The 13,941-nt window shown below is 39.9% G+C and overlaps 3 protein-coding genes across 4 annotated transcripts; 1 reads left to right on the forward strand and 2 right to left on the reverse strand.

Moving 5' to 3' along the window:
• Positions 1-805: 805 nt before the first annotated feature.
• On the reverse strand, positions 806-4,086 carry spi1a (Spi-1 proto-oncogene a). 2 transcript variants are annotated; one of them, XM_042411619.1, is made up of 5 exons: positions 3,865-4,086; positions 3,222-3,315; positions 2,957-3,141; positions 1,785-1,917; positions 806-1,684 (listed from the first exon to the last, which is right to left on the reverse strand). In XM_042411619.1, exons 1-5 carry the CDS (start codon positions 3,889-3,891, stop codon positions 1,377-1,379), a joined length of 747 nt encoding a protein of 248 aa, XP_042267553.1. In that variant the 5' UTR covers positions 3,892-4,086; the 3' UTR covers positions 806-1,376. The 2 variants fall into 2 exon arrangements, with proteins under 2 accessions (XP_042267553.1, XP_042267552.1); XM_042411618.1 differs by having other exon boundaries at positions 1,785-1,950.
• Positions 4,087-4,276: 190 nt separating this feature from the next.
• On the forward strand, positions 4,277-7,849 carry tmem276a (transmembrane protein 276a). Its single transcript, XM_042411617.1, has 4 exons — positions 4,277-5,996; positions 6,471-6,584; positions 6,688-6,825; positions 6,986-7,849. Exons 1-4 carry the CDS (start codon positions 5,594-5,596, stop codon positions 7,231-7,233), a joined length of 903 nt encoding a protein of 300 aa, XP_042267551.1. The 5' UTR covers positions 4,277-5,593; the 3' UTR covers positions 7,234-7,849.
• Positions 7,850-11,873: 4,024 nt separating this feature from the next.
• Positions 11,874-13,059, reverse strand: fibina (fin bud initiation factor a). Its single transcript, XM_042411621.1, has one exon. The coding sequence runs from the start codon at positions 12,956-12,958 to the stop codon at positions 12,329-12,331; it is 630 nt and encodes a 209-aa protein (XP_042267555.1). The 5' UTR covers positions 12,959-13,059; the 3' UTR covers positions 11,874-12,328.
• Between the last annotated feature and the right edge of the window lie 882 nt (positions 13,060-13,941).

Raw genomic sequence — 13,941 nt, forward strand, 5'->3', positions numbered from 1 at the left:
TAGGTTGGGAACCACTGGACTAAACTGGCCAACTGTATCTAAAGTAGTTTAAACTAGCTCCACCTCCAGCAGCTACAACAGTAACATGCCGTTACACACTGATGCTTCAGTATTAATAATCTAATGATGTCATATATAATAATATATCAGTCAGAGGGATGAAACACTACTTTTACTGCAATACTTTGACTACAGTTTTCTGCCAATACTTGTACTTTTACTTGAGGATTTTTACTTGTAATTGAGGATTTTTACATTGCTGTATTGGTACTTTTACTTATGTAAAGGATTTGAATACTTCTTCCACCACTTTTTGCAGGTATTTATGAACTGTAAGTAGTCTATCTATCTTTTGCCTACTATGACCTGATTTTTCAGCTTCCTACTAAACTGTTGTTCACATGATGTTTTTTGCATATATGACAAATCGCATCACCCACTCTCTGCACCTGTTTTTCTCCCATTTGTGTGAACAGTATGCTTGAATTTGGCCTGTGTGTAGGCTTTGTGTGGTGGATCCTGCAGGCCTCCCGGGCATTTTGTTGTACGGACTGACAAAGAATATCCTTTTGTAAAGCTATTTAAACAAGGTTTAAAACTTATTTTTTTGTACTGTGCAGAGCTAGAAAGAAGTCATGTTCTTAAATATGCTCTATGTGCTGTAGGCCTGGGTGATATGGACAAAATCAAATATCACAATATTTTTGACCTAATACCTTGATACTGATATTGCGACAATGTTGTAGGGATGACTGCTGGTGCTTTCACAAAATATTTACACAATGAGATTTTTGATAAATGATGATCAGAAATGTAGATATAATGACTAAGTGGGTAAATGAAAATAATAGAAAAGCTAAAACAGTCTGGTCAGTTCACATCACTTTAATATAATGCAGCCTTCAAAACCAGGAAAAGAAAACACTTACGCCATATCACGATATTATGAATCCAAAATCTAAGACGATATTTAGTCTCATATCACAGTATCAATATATTATCGATATATTGTCCAGCCATAATGTGCTGGTTTCAAAATAGATTCAGTTCATTGAAGTAATTTGACAAAATGACTAAAACATAATATTTATTTAATTTACACATATTCAATGCAAAAATGTTACATAATAACATTTGAATTTTTGTGTCACTGATCTTAAATCATCCTTGTATAGAGACACAAACTTAAGTCTGAAATGAAGCCGTTTATATGGAAGTTAATAAATGCCACAGAGGAGGCACACTGGCAGAGCAAATAAATAAGTAAGAAAACTTGGTGGAAAAAAACTAAATGAAATTGCAAATCTACAAGCAAAACACAATCTTGACGAGTTTAGTGATTTTCAGTGTAAAAAGAGACAGCCTTTGTTTACTCATCAGTGATACTGACGTGAATAGAGGTTCCTCAGAACTTCCTCACTGAACTGGTAGGTTAGCTTCTTCTTTACTTTTTTAATCTCTCCGGTTTTACCATAGTTCCTCAAAGCCCGAGCCATTTTTTGGTAGGTCATTTTTTTCCGGTTTCCTTTCTGAAGACCCCAGCGGTTTGCCAGAGCTTCTTTGTGTTTTGTTGAAAACTGGAAGATGCCCTTTTCCTGGTCGACCCACCAGATGCTGTCGCTCATGTCACCATTTCGTAGCAAGTCCAAGAGGAACTGGTACAAGCGGATTTTCTTCTTGTTGTCTAGATTGGAAAATATGAGACTGAGTCATGCAATTTTGTCTTTGACTTTCAGTACATTAGAATTTAATGTCAGCAGAAACTTGGAGTTGGAAATACATACTAGTGTCTTTCCTTAAGGAGGGGTGGCTTTGGTCTTCAAATTCATCCTCCCCTTCTGATACCTCGAGCGGGGGACTGATTCCTCTTTGTTCCCCTTCTGAGTAGTAATGGGGCGGCGAGGCAGAGGGTGGGTACTGGTAGCACAGGGATGAGGTGTAATATGGAATCTTTAAGAGAAAAGCTTGTTGTAGGTCAAGTTAAGACAAAGAAGCGATAAAGATACAACTTTCCTGTTTGTTATTATTCATCGCTTGACATTTTTGTTTAAACACTCTCATTGTCTTAAAAGAGGAAGTTAACTCTGCTAAAATAGAATTCAATGCTCAGCAAGACCACGTGGTGTAGATGACATTTCAGTGAAAATATCCCCAACTCTCCACATCACGGAGTGTATTTGTGTAGCTGAAATTGCATTTTGTTTTTAGACTTTTTTAGCCATGACTTTATCATATCATTTAACATTCCTCCTTCTATTTTATACAGTATTCAGCTCTGGAGTTTGTATATATATTAACATTAGCTGATTCACTGATTAGTCAATAAATATAATATAGTTTGTAAAAAAAAAAAAAATTAATAATTTGTAATTTTTTTAAGCAAAAATGCCCAAAATTCTCTAGTTCAAGCTTAGTTTGCTGATTTTCTTTGTCATCTCAATCTTCTGTTAGTAAACTGAATATCTATGAGTGTTAATTTCAGTGTTGTTAAAATTGTAATGTGCATTGAAATCAAGAAAATAATCAACAAATGAATTGATAATGCATATTTGCCAGTGTCAAATCAGTACCAATTTTACCTAAAAATAAATTTAAAAAATAACAAAACCTTAGTTTTTCTTGTATTAGTCCTTTCATGCTTATAAACACTTGACTGCAGTGTGTAAATGTCTTTTGACTCAGGGGAAATACAATGAGCAAATATGTGAATCACAGTAATGTAGTAATACACAATGGTCTTTCATCAGTGCAAAACAACACTGTTGCATGCTCAATAAGATCACATTCAAAACTGACCTTGTTTCTTGCTGTACGATGATGGTTTTGGGTTTGTAATGTACATAATCATACTCAACATTTCTGTCAATATGGGTACATATCAGTTTTTCAGATCACATAAGTAAAGATTTTGTCTTTTTGTTGTAGCACCATCATACATTTTCAAACATGAACTCACTTGTGGCGACACTGAGAGAGGTGCGAGTGGTGGATCCAGGTGGAGGGGCAGGGACTCACTGCTGAAGCGGTAGGGTTGTATCAGTTGTTGAGGAGACACAGACTGCAGCTCTGTGAGGTGATTTACTGGAGAATTCTCAAAGTCAGCCGGCTGGACGCGCTCCGAGTGGAAGGCCCATCTATGGTCTGAGAAGCGACGGAGGTTAAGGCACCCAGCCATGTACTGTGGCCATGAGTTTATTAACGGTTAAATCAAGTCATCTCACCTTCATAAATCTCCCCCACATTAGTGAGGTAGGGGTACAGCTCTGCCGGTGGCCGATAATTCTCTGACTCATTTGGAATCATTTCCTCTGAAGCCTTTGGAGGGGAAATATTAGATTTTTGTCATTGAGAAAATACATTTTGTGTCACTTTATGTGTCCAAAATTAAGTCACTTTTATTTATATAGAGCTAAATCACAACAGAAGTTAGGGTACTTTTCACGTAGAGTGACACATAAGTGAATTCAACTGTTATGCTAGAAATACTTTTAAAACTTTATTTGTATTGCTTTTAATAGAACATAATAGCAAAGTAAATTAATAAAGTTACCAAACAGACTAGGTCAATACATAAAGATGGATGTACTTTATGTTAAGGTTCAATTTTCCAGTTTCCACAGAGAAGTCAAATACACACGTCCTTATTAAACACACAGAACTCTGAAAGTAAGTCTTCAGTAAATATAAAAGGCTCACCTTGCTCTCTACAATGACATTTAAACATAACTGTAATATATCAAATTCAAAAATAGAAACAGCTATAGAATCACACATCATAAACAGTAATAATCCATTTACTGTCATAAAACTATGACGACTAAAGACTGAAACTCAAATATGATACAGTAAAGCAGTTGCACTTACAGATGATATGACATATCCGTCCATCATGTAAACAAGGCAGCATGAGAATCTCTGGTTCTTGAAGCTGGTGATGAATGATAAACCTCTTCTTGTTTCTTCACTGAGACACACACGCAATGTCGCTGAGCTCTGACTTCACCAAAAATTAGGAACTGAAAGTGAGAAATAAGCCGGACCCTACAGTCTACATTAATCTTGTCAAATTCATACCATCAGCTAGTTCCTGAAGGCCGAGTGTCATATTTGAACCAATCATATTGACATATGCATTTCCTGTATGTCAAAAGAGGTATGATTGTTAAGAAATTCACGATATGAGGCTTCTGTTTTGACAGTAGGTTATATGTAATTACATAACATTCATAATTATTCATAATATTCTTATTATGGCCCAGAAAAAAAAGTAATAACAGCAGGTGTATCTGTGCCAAACCATACGAAAAAATCTGTTTTATTAGTATCCATATTTGCATATTTGTGGAAAAGTCACACATTTAACATAGACATCACCTATTATCACACATATTCAATGCTGTGCCCTTCTATTCTCCCCCCTCCTCCTGTTTTAGTGCTGCTGTGATGTGACCTCACAGTAACACTAACCGTAATCCTGCACATGTTCCTAACACAAGATGAAACTAAACTCAAATGATACTGTTCTTTAATTTAACTCTCAGTGATTAAATCGAAAAATCAAACTGCCCTAGCAGTGCAGCAAAAAAATGTGATTCACTCATTTCTTCCTATCACGTTTCAGTCAAAATAAATCCCCAGTTAGTTTTGTTCATAGGAATTTTCAAGAGTGATTGAACAAAGATGCCGAAACCAAAAGTGAAGTTTGGAATCTGGCTTGTTCCTCTTTTAGTGTGGCATTATGGTTTAAATTGAGGAAGCACTGACCATGAGAATGAAACCAGTGAAAACATGACTGAAATGGACAGTCTATGTCTCTGTAACTTGTTTGGTTTTGTTATATTTTCCCCCCAAAAAGACCCAGATCTACCTATATCCACTGACATACTTTCATCCTGAATCCTTGCTTGACACTTGACTCACTTTTTTTTTGTCATTTTTACCGACTGCTCACGTATTTCTTGATCTGTGTGGCCTCACTGGGATGGAAAGTTACCACCGACAATCTGTTGGATGTGATGAAACTGTTTCCTGTATGCCAGACAGAGAAAATGAGGCCTTTTGTTCAGTTTGATATGATCTGTCTAACGGTGTTTCATAACTGAACACTTTAGTCAACAGCAGCTCATGTGATACAGTGGATGGTTAAAAACAACACACCTGAGAGTGGATACTTCCTCTATAGTATGAGTTTGTCAAACTTTGGTAACAATCTATCCCTGCAGATCATGATCTGCTATGAGTGCAGGCATGGGGGCTTTCAAATATTTGCTCTGTCTCCATCTACTGGAAAGAAATATTGGATTGACCAGTATCTAGGCTAGAGTGAGTTCAGAGGCGAGAGAAGACAACCAAAATATAGCTCATCCAGGGCCCAAATTTATTTATCCTCTGCCCCGGAATTTGTCTCTTTTCGGCGATGCTTGACAAATCAAAGAAATGAGGGCTTTGGGGATACCTCTGCATCTCAGATTTCCATGTATTGCTGAATTTCCTCCCCGCCTCAGACACTGACAGCAGCAGCAGCAGCAGCCAGGAGCGGATTCCTGCTGTCCCGTGGAATTATCACGGCAGCGAGGCGAGAAACGCATGGAACATGGCTGCTATGAGGACTTTAACCGTGGCGGGTCTCTTTTTGGCATTTTGCGCTTTGGGACTGATTGCAGTGGCCATCAGCACTGACAACTGGTACGAGACTGATGCGAGGAGGCACCGGGAACGCTGCAAGAATTATTCAAACAAAAGAAACGACCCCGGCTACATTTACATCTCCAACAACAACCTTCCACTTCGCATGTTGCCAAAGGAGAAAAATGTGGAGAGAAGAGGCTCCAGTGTCAGCGGCGAGATGCTGCTGCGGGCTAAGCGGCACTTCTTGCCTCCTGCCCCGGCCATGGAGTCCCTCTGCAGTCGGCATTTCAACTCCACCATCACGGGACTGTGGAGAAAGTGCCACCGAGGGGGGTTTGACTTGGAGACAGAGGATTTGATCTTTAAAGGTTGGTTTTTGGGAAACATATTTACATATCTACTATTTCTCAATGTGTTTGTTTTGGACATTTGTGATGTGTGTGTGTGTGTGTGTTTTGTTGTGTGTGTGTGTGTGTGTGTGTATGTGTGTGTGTGTGTGTGTGTGAGGCGCCATCCGTAAACACTTTGTGCACGAATGCGCTAAGGTGCTGATGCTGCGCACAGACCTTCAAGGCCTACGCAGTATAACAAGGAGTACTGTTACGATGCAATCGACGTGATGTATTTTCCAGCACAAAAGGGCAAGCTGTAGTAACAGAAGCCTCCATATGCGTACAATACTCTACAATGGTGTGGGTGGATGGATGGGTGGGTGGTGTTGGAGGGGGGTTGGGTGCTTCTTTTTTTGGGGAGGGGTGGCAGCAGAGAGCCTTGTGATATCCACTTTATCTGATTGCAATGCTTTATGTGACATCCTCCTTTTGTGTTGTTTACATCCACAGGATTGGTTCCGCGCTGCACACCAATAAAATACTACTACTCATCAGCGGTGCTCCCAAGAAATCTGCCAATCAATCTGACGAAGACAATAAGGCAGGACGAGTGGCACGCGCTCCGTGAGTTCCCCAAAACGCATTTTCATAATCTTATGAATTCATGTGGTGAAACTTGGCATGACCCCAACAAAAACACTGCCACCTCTCCTTATGCGCTTTGCAGACCTCCAGAGGATGACGGTCAGCTTCATAGGCATGGCCATATCCATCATCCTTTTCGGCTGGATCATTGGGGTGCTGGGATGCTGTAAGGAGCATGATCTGATGCAGTATGTCGCTGGACTGCTCTTCCTCATGGGAGGTGAGAGCTACTTTACGTAAAGACCACTACCCTAAGTCACCACACAGGGGCAGTAAGGTCTTTGTTAATGAGAGAGTGGTGTAATGATGCATCAGAGGAGATGAAATTGGGTTGCTGTCGTGTCTGACTTGGTTTTTTTTTTTATCTTCCTCTCTGACAGGGACATGCTGCATAATCTCCCTTTGCACATGCGTGGCCGGGATCAACTTTGAACTGTCCCGCTATCCTCGCTACATGTTTGGAATACCAGATGACATCAGTCACGGTTATGGCTGGTCCATGTTTTGTGCTTGGGGTGGACTGGGCCTTACGTTGCTGGCTGGCTTCCTGTGCACACTTGCTCCTTCCCTCTACCCTCCACACACCCCTGTGGTGCACAAGCCCAGGCAGGAGAACGGCTGTGTGTGACAGGCCGCCGCACATCTAACAGACACCTGTCTCATCCTGAAACAGTGACGAGCCCTGTTCAGAGGACAGTTTTTACCCAGGGACTCAGCAGAGAGAGCCTTCACACGGACAGCTTGGCACGGAGAGAGCACAGGACACTGGCTCTCGCTCACATGAAAAAGAAAAAGAGGGAGACGTTTGACTGAAGATGATTTCAGTTCCTCTGGTGCTTTTTTCTGTCCCTCTTTATGAATGAACTGTTCAGTGTTATTGCTTGCTCTTCAAGAGGAGAATAGTTAAATTTTCTTCCTGTAAAATATGCTAGTTTGAAAAAAAAACGAGAAAAAGAAACACTGGCAGAAGATCAATAGCACAACTATGAAATCTGTGTTGAAGATGAAACTCTGGATGTGTACCGTCACATTTCAAAGGGCAACTGTGTATCATTATGTACCCATTCAAAACAAGATATGTACATGTACTTTTTGAATTGTATGTATGCAGATGCATTTGTGTTTATTCAAGGGAAAAATATGAGCATTAAGACCAAACTGTGTTTGAGGGAAATGTTTTGTTGTTCTTGAGGTCGTACCCCCATCGAAATATTTTTGAAAAATAAAACAGCCATGCAAAACTATTTTATTTCCCCTGTGTAACACGCCTAACAGACATAATCTAAACCTTTTTGCTGTCTTCTTTCCTCTTATATGATGACATGAGTTCACTGGTATTTCAGCAGAGAGAGAGGTCTGCTAACGGAGGCAAAACTTTTACAGCATGTTTCTAAACAGCAGCTGTTTGCAGGCATCTGTTTCATACAACCACTTCTGAACATTTAAATGTCCAAAAGTCAGAGACCAAAACTTGAGTCAGTGACCAAAATTGGCAAAAATAAAACAATCCAGATAAAATACAACAGGGAAAAAGTGAAGCAGTGGTATAAAACCTCTTTCTTTAAACTACAACAATTGATTAAAAAAAAGAAATGAAATATATATATATATCAAAAACTGATCACATACTTCAGACGTTCTGACAACAGCACAGACTTGCACTTGTAGTATGATCGATTATTTTAAAAGGATGATATTTTTTCCTTTGACAACATGCATACCAGCCACTGTGGGCTGTAATTACTTTCCCACAACTTCTGTGAGAAATTAAATCTGTCTGACATCTAATCCAAATGCTGGCTTCACTCATTTCCTGAAGTTTCCCTACTTCTAAGCAGTTCCTCTTTACTATTGTGTGGCTCAAAGTATATTTATTGTCTTCATAGACTTATTATTTGCAGCTGCAGCAAAGAAAGAAATCCTGATTGTTGGTTAAAACAATATTGGCCACTGGAGACTGTGGTTTTGCAAATATTAATAGTTCAGAATATAAATTCTATAGTAAAATTATCTGCACTTTCTGACAAGCTGTAAGATGATGAAACAATGATACTCTGAGCAGTAAATCGCTATTAAATACTGCCCATGAATGACTTGTACATACTGCAGTGGTGGGAGCAAAGCTGAATCACACACTGGGCAAAATGGGCGACTGACTCAGGGCTGTATTATTATCTTATGTAGAGGCTCTTTGTTAAAATCCTGTCTTGGCCTCTTTATTATTTTAATCTTTGTTGTGTTCACATGGGACACATTTCTCAACAAAGTTAGTAATTTTCCCTCAATAGCAATTTTTCCTTTGGGCCCCCTGGCAGCGTAATCCGACTCTTGAAAAGTATCAATACCACCATGCAATAGTCCATAATTTTTTCCCCTTAAAGTCCTCCTTCACTCAAAATATGTTTTTCTTCTCGTTCCTGCCGTTGGATGTTTGAGCTTCACTGATGATGTGTGCAGAGTTTCTCTGTGCACACTGAAAATCTGATTTTAAGGGGTGGGCCTACGAATATGATTTGTGACATCACAACTTTGGATGAAAAACTTTGGAGTTAATTCTGGTCCAACATTCAACTTTCACAAATGTGATATGGGAACTTGAAACCTCCAGTGCATAAACACTGAGAATGGACTTTTCAGTGAAGTAGGAGACATCTTGTGTCCAGCAGTTAAACATCTGAGATGAAATACAGTACCAGTCAAAAGTTTGGACACACTCTCCCATTCCCTTGAATGAGAAAGTGTCCAAACTTTTGACTAGCACTGTATTTCATCTCAGATGTTTAACTGCTGGACACAAGATGTCTCCTTCTTCACTGAAAAGTCCATGTGTCCAAGTCTGTGTGTTTATTATAATGTTTTAATTACATCAATTACTCCTCGCTAGTTGGAACTATAGGCTGTATATAAAATACTTTATAAACAGCAAATCAAATTTTATGAGCTCACTGCATGTGTTACATCACATAAAACTTCACGTAAAAGCCCACTCTTTAAAGTGACAACAGCTTACAGCTGTCAGATAAATGTAGTGGAGTATAAAGTACATATTTCCCTCTGAAATGTAGGGATGTAGCGATGGCCAGTGCCTCAAAACTGAACATGATTAGTGTCAGATTAAAAGTACTTACTTTACACCTCTGACAAAATGATCTATTATGTTGTTTTGCAACATCAGCAGGTTTTAAACATGTAAAGTCACTACACTCTGTACTTGAGCATTTAAAGGACAGGTTCACTCTTTTTTCTGTCCTAAAACAACAGTCAGTTGTCCAAATGAACACTGACACATATTTTACTTGCTGTAATCTTCCTCCTGTTCATACTGAGCATTAGAAGATCCCTTCATAATGCACTTTAAATGTAAGTGATGGGGGCCAAAATCCACAAGCCTCCTTCTGTGCAAAAATGTATTTAAAAGTTTATTTGAAGATACTAAGTGGCTTCAGCCTTCTAAATTAGTCAGTCAAGTCATTATCTTTCAAAGTTACTGCCTTGTTTGTCTCAAATTCCCTCTTTTTGTTATAATCCTTCCACTGCAGCTGAATAGGAAAACTGTCTGTCGAGACACAAATATGGACATTTTTACTAAAAAGACTGAAACTGTGGAAGATATCCACTTTATCTGACAAACTCAGACTGCTGAAGCTTCATATTATCCTCACATATGCATGTGAACTGCTGCATCTTCATCAGTAGATGGAGTTTTCTCAATGATTAAAGTCATTCTATTATTATTAAAGTGTGAACAATCACCAGTTTCTGTCTTAACTTAAAGCAACTCTTAAGTAAAAAAGTTGCAGTGGCAGATGTACAGTAGTTACTGGAAGTAGTATTATTATTATTAACTGCAGTGATAATAATAGGACTAGTAGCAGTTGTAGTATTTAAATAGCACTCATCTGTCTAATAATAACACCAGGCAGGCATGTGCACAGAGAGGGATCAGTGTGTTCTCAGGTCAACTCTGGTCCGCATTCCTGACCTTTCTTTGTTTGTCCTTAAAATATGTCTGTGAGGAGAATACATTCTTCTAACAGCAGGACTTCCTGCTTTCAAAGCAACAGACCTTGAATCCCATTCACAGAAAAAATATTTGTCTATAGGAGGAATTAATGATTTGAGCCAAAAAAGACAAATTAGGTAAGATGGGTGGGTCTTACTGGGAGGTTTCGTGAGCCTTGCTACCTTACAGTGGAAATTCTAACCAAATCTTTTAATCAAATCTTTGGAACCCTGTGCGGTGCCCCTGAAAATTAAGAGCCTTATAGACATATAGGGTTTCTGTGTTCATGGAGCTCCTACAGCTCCGGGTTTTTTGACAGGGCTGGCCTACACTGTGCTGCGCTACACAGAGCTGTTTTCAAAAAGGGGTCCCTCAGGGGAAGCTGGACTGTGAGGAAAACCAGACAGAGGAAATCACACCCAGTTGCGCCCATGGCAGCCCATCTGGCTCCTTCACATCTGCAGAGACATTATCTCTGTAAAAAAGTGGGCACGCTTATGGCAGTTACTTTGTGGTTGTTTCAGACGTTGGCTGGAACAAAAGCTTTTTAAATGGTAGTTAAATACACTGATAACTAGCAAAAGGCATTCAAAATATTAAATTCAAGGCACCGCAAATTAAAACAGCCTGACAGTGGATTGGTTTGTATGTATGACCCTTCAGGGCAGAGTTAATGTCTTTCAGGAATTCCAAGCAACTTTCCTCACAAACAGTGCGTCTGAAATAAGATTCTGTATGTCGACACAGCAGAAGAGTCAAACTGGAGCATTTTGACAGCGATTTAAACAAGCTGTACATCTAACTTCAGTACAATGACATCATCCAAAGCAACGGAGAATTTCAACACAACAACATTTCCTATCAACCGCATTTTTTTATAGATTGTGACAGAGAAAAGGGTAGATAATGCCAACAGCGGCTGCCTTCGGACAAACATATTTCATACTCCAGTCGATGACTTCCAGATGGAAGCGGGAGGCAGTGACATACTTCAGACGCCAATTAACCGGGGCCACTTGAAGGGACAGTGGAGTCACTGCCACTTGTAGCGCCAACAACAAAACATGGTGATGTAAAGACATGACAGGAGAGGAGGGGTCACTTTCCACCGCTGAAAATTTAAAAGTTCAGATTTCAAAGGTTTCATTGCAAAACCTCAAGCTTCAAAGGATGGAGTTTTACAAAACACTGCTGTATGACACTGTATGTTTCAGGACAAATAAGTAAGATATTTAACAGAAAACTCATGAATTTGACAACCAAAATGAAGATTAAGATGAATATTAAGCTTTTATTTGATCAGTTATAATAACCCATGACTGTAAACAGCATAATTTAAATCATACAGACAGAAATGTGGCTGTATTATTAATTCAGAGGCCAATAAATCCACTTGGAAGGAATTTTATTATCATTCTCTCTTCTGAATAAATGTCTTTCTCAGAGGTGGCACAGAGGGTTCCTTGCAGACATATTTTTTGTTCACATTTCCTTTTCCCCTCATGACTCAGAGGAATGTGTTGGTGTTTTTGTTTGAGCTCCCTATAATGACACATTTCCAAGAAACGCGGATAACCAGAAGTCAGAGATATTCAAGATACTTATGGAGTAATATTCCTAAGCCACAATGAACTTTCCAGTTGTTTGTTGAACTGGAGGGTCTCATCTCTTTCTCTCTCTCACGCACACGCACACGCACACTAAAGCTGCCATAACCCCATTATAATCCTACATTAAGAAACTCTGTTTTCAGGCGGCTCAGTCTAGTACCATGACTGCGAATGATGAGAGCCAGCAGCTCATGTTTGTCTTTCAGTCCCACAGAGATGTCCGTAGTTTCCCTCAAACTGTCCCTGATGTCACCCACTTGTTTCACCACATGACCGTTCAGCTGTTGCTCCTCTCTCAGCTCAGTTTCTTGGCTTTGTTTAAACTTCACCTCCAGCTCCAGCAGGGATTTGTCCACGTTGGAAAACGCCTCGCCGATCTGTGAGATCTCCCGCCGGAGGAACTTGCCGTAGCTGTCCTCTCCGTCCAGGTCGTGCGCTACAGTCCGGCCGATGCTCTCCAGCAGCCGCGCCGCGTCCTCCGCCTGCAGCTTGGTGAGGATGAAGTCGTCCCGCACCACGGAGTCGCTCTCCTCGGAGAACCCGCACGGATACACATCCGAGAATTTAAACAGCATCTGGCACTTCTCCGGGTCCTCAGTATCGTCGTAATCTCCGTCCGGGACATAGAAGTGATGGAAGGTGCCATTGGAGATCTCCGGTTGGAGGGGCCCGGTGTAGACTGCCGAGTAACATGGTAAAGATGCGACTATGATGAGCAGCAGTGGGACGGGATCCATCATGCACCTCCTCTCTCTCCTTGGCGAAGAGCATCTGCGCTGGTAGTCGGATCCAGCGCACAGTTTTCATCCCGACTCATGTTACACAGCCCCCCGTCACCTAAAAGGCACAGACTGCCTGTTAAAGTCAGGAGGGCCCCTGGAGTCCCCCAGCCAGTCCAACCACACAGTGGAAGTGCAGAGTCATGAGCCTGCTGCTCTTCCTTTAATTCATACAAGAGCAATTAGATCATATGTTAAACAATGTGTAGAGTCTGGATTTAAAGTGGGAATTTTTTATTTTGTCTCTGTCATTCAGTTACATTCTATTAATAACCAGCAGCTATATTTGCATTTAATCTGTCTCTTCAGTTTCTGAAACCTTTTCAGGGCTTAAAAAAACCCTAATGTCAGTCAAAATACAAAAACATACAGTATATTAATTTACATTTCACACTACAATGCAATAGCCCGAGCTGTTTTTGAGTGTTTTGAGAGAACTCGCAGTTGTCATGTTTCTAGTCTAACAGAAGTCTTCATATGCAAATTTCAAGTCAAGATTGTTGTCTTTCAAGGTCTCCCAATGCTGACCTATAAAATAGCATTTTGAACATTTTCTTTATAATGTGTTATGTTTCCTTTGAAAGTTATATTTTACATAGCACAACCAAGTCCTTTCAGTGCACAGGGCAAACATAATAAATGTTTAAGGCCTGCTTATAATCATTTCTACACACAGGAAGCAAGTCCCAATACCAGTTCTGTGGCTTAATTCTGACTCGAGTTCAAGTCTCAAGCCTACAGATCTGTTCACTTCAGATCAGTTCAGTTCACTTTATTCACAAATCACTTAAATTACAATCATATAAGACATAATGGTGATATGTGAAATGGGACATCCTGATAAGCTATCTGAAGCTTGAGAATAGGGGCCTAGACACTAAGCAGATAGCATTTAAAATGTGTGTTTACTAACATGTTGTCTAGATTTAAAATGTGCATGTATT

The sequence above is a fragment of the Thunnus maccoyii genome, chromosome 5 (assembly GCF_910596095.1).
Source record: "Thunnus maccoyii chromosome 5, fThuMac1.1, whole genome shotgun sequence".
In the NCBI taxonomy this organism is placed as follows: domain Eukaryota; kingdom Metazoa; phylum Chordata; class Actinopteri; order Scombriformes; family Scombridae; genus Thunnus; species Thunnus maccoyii.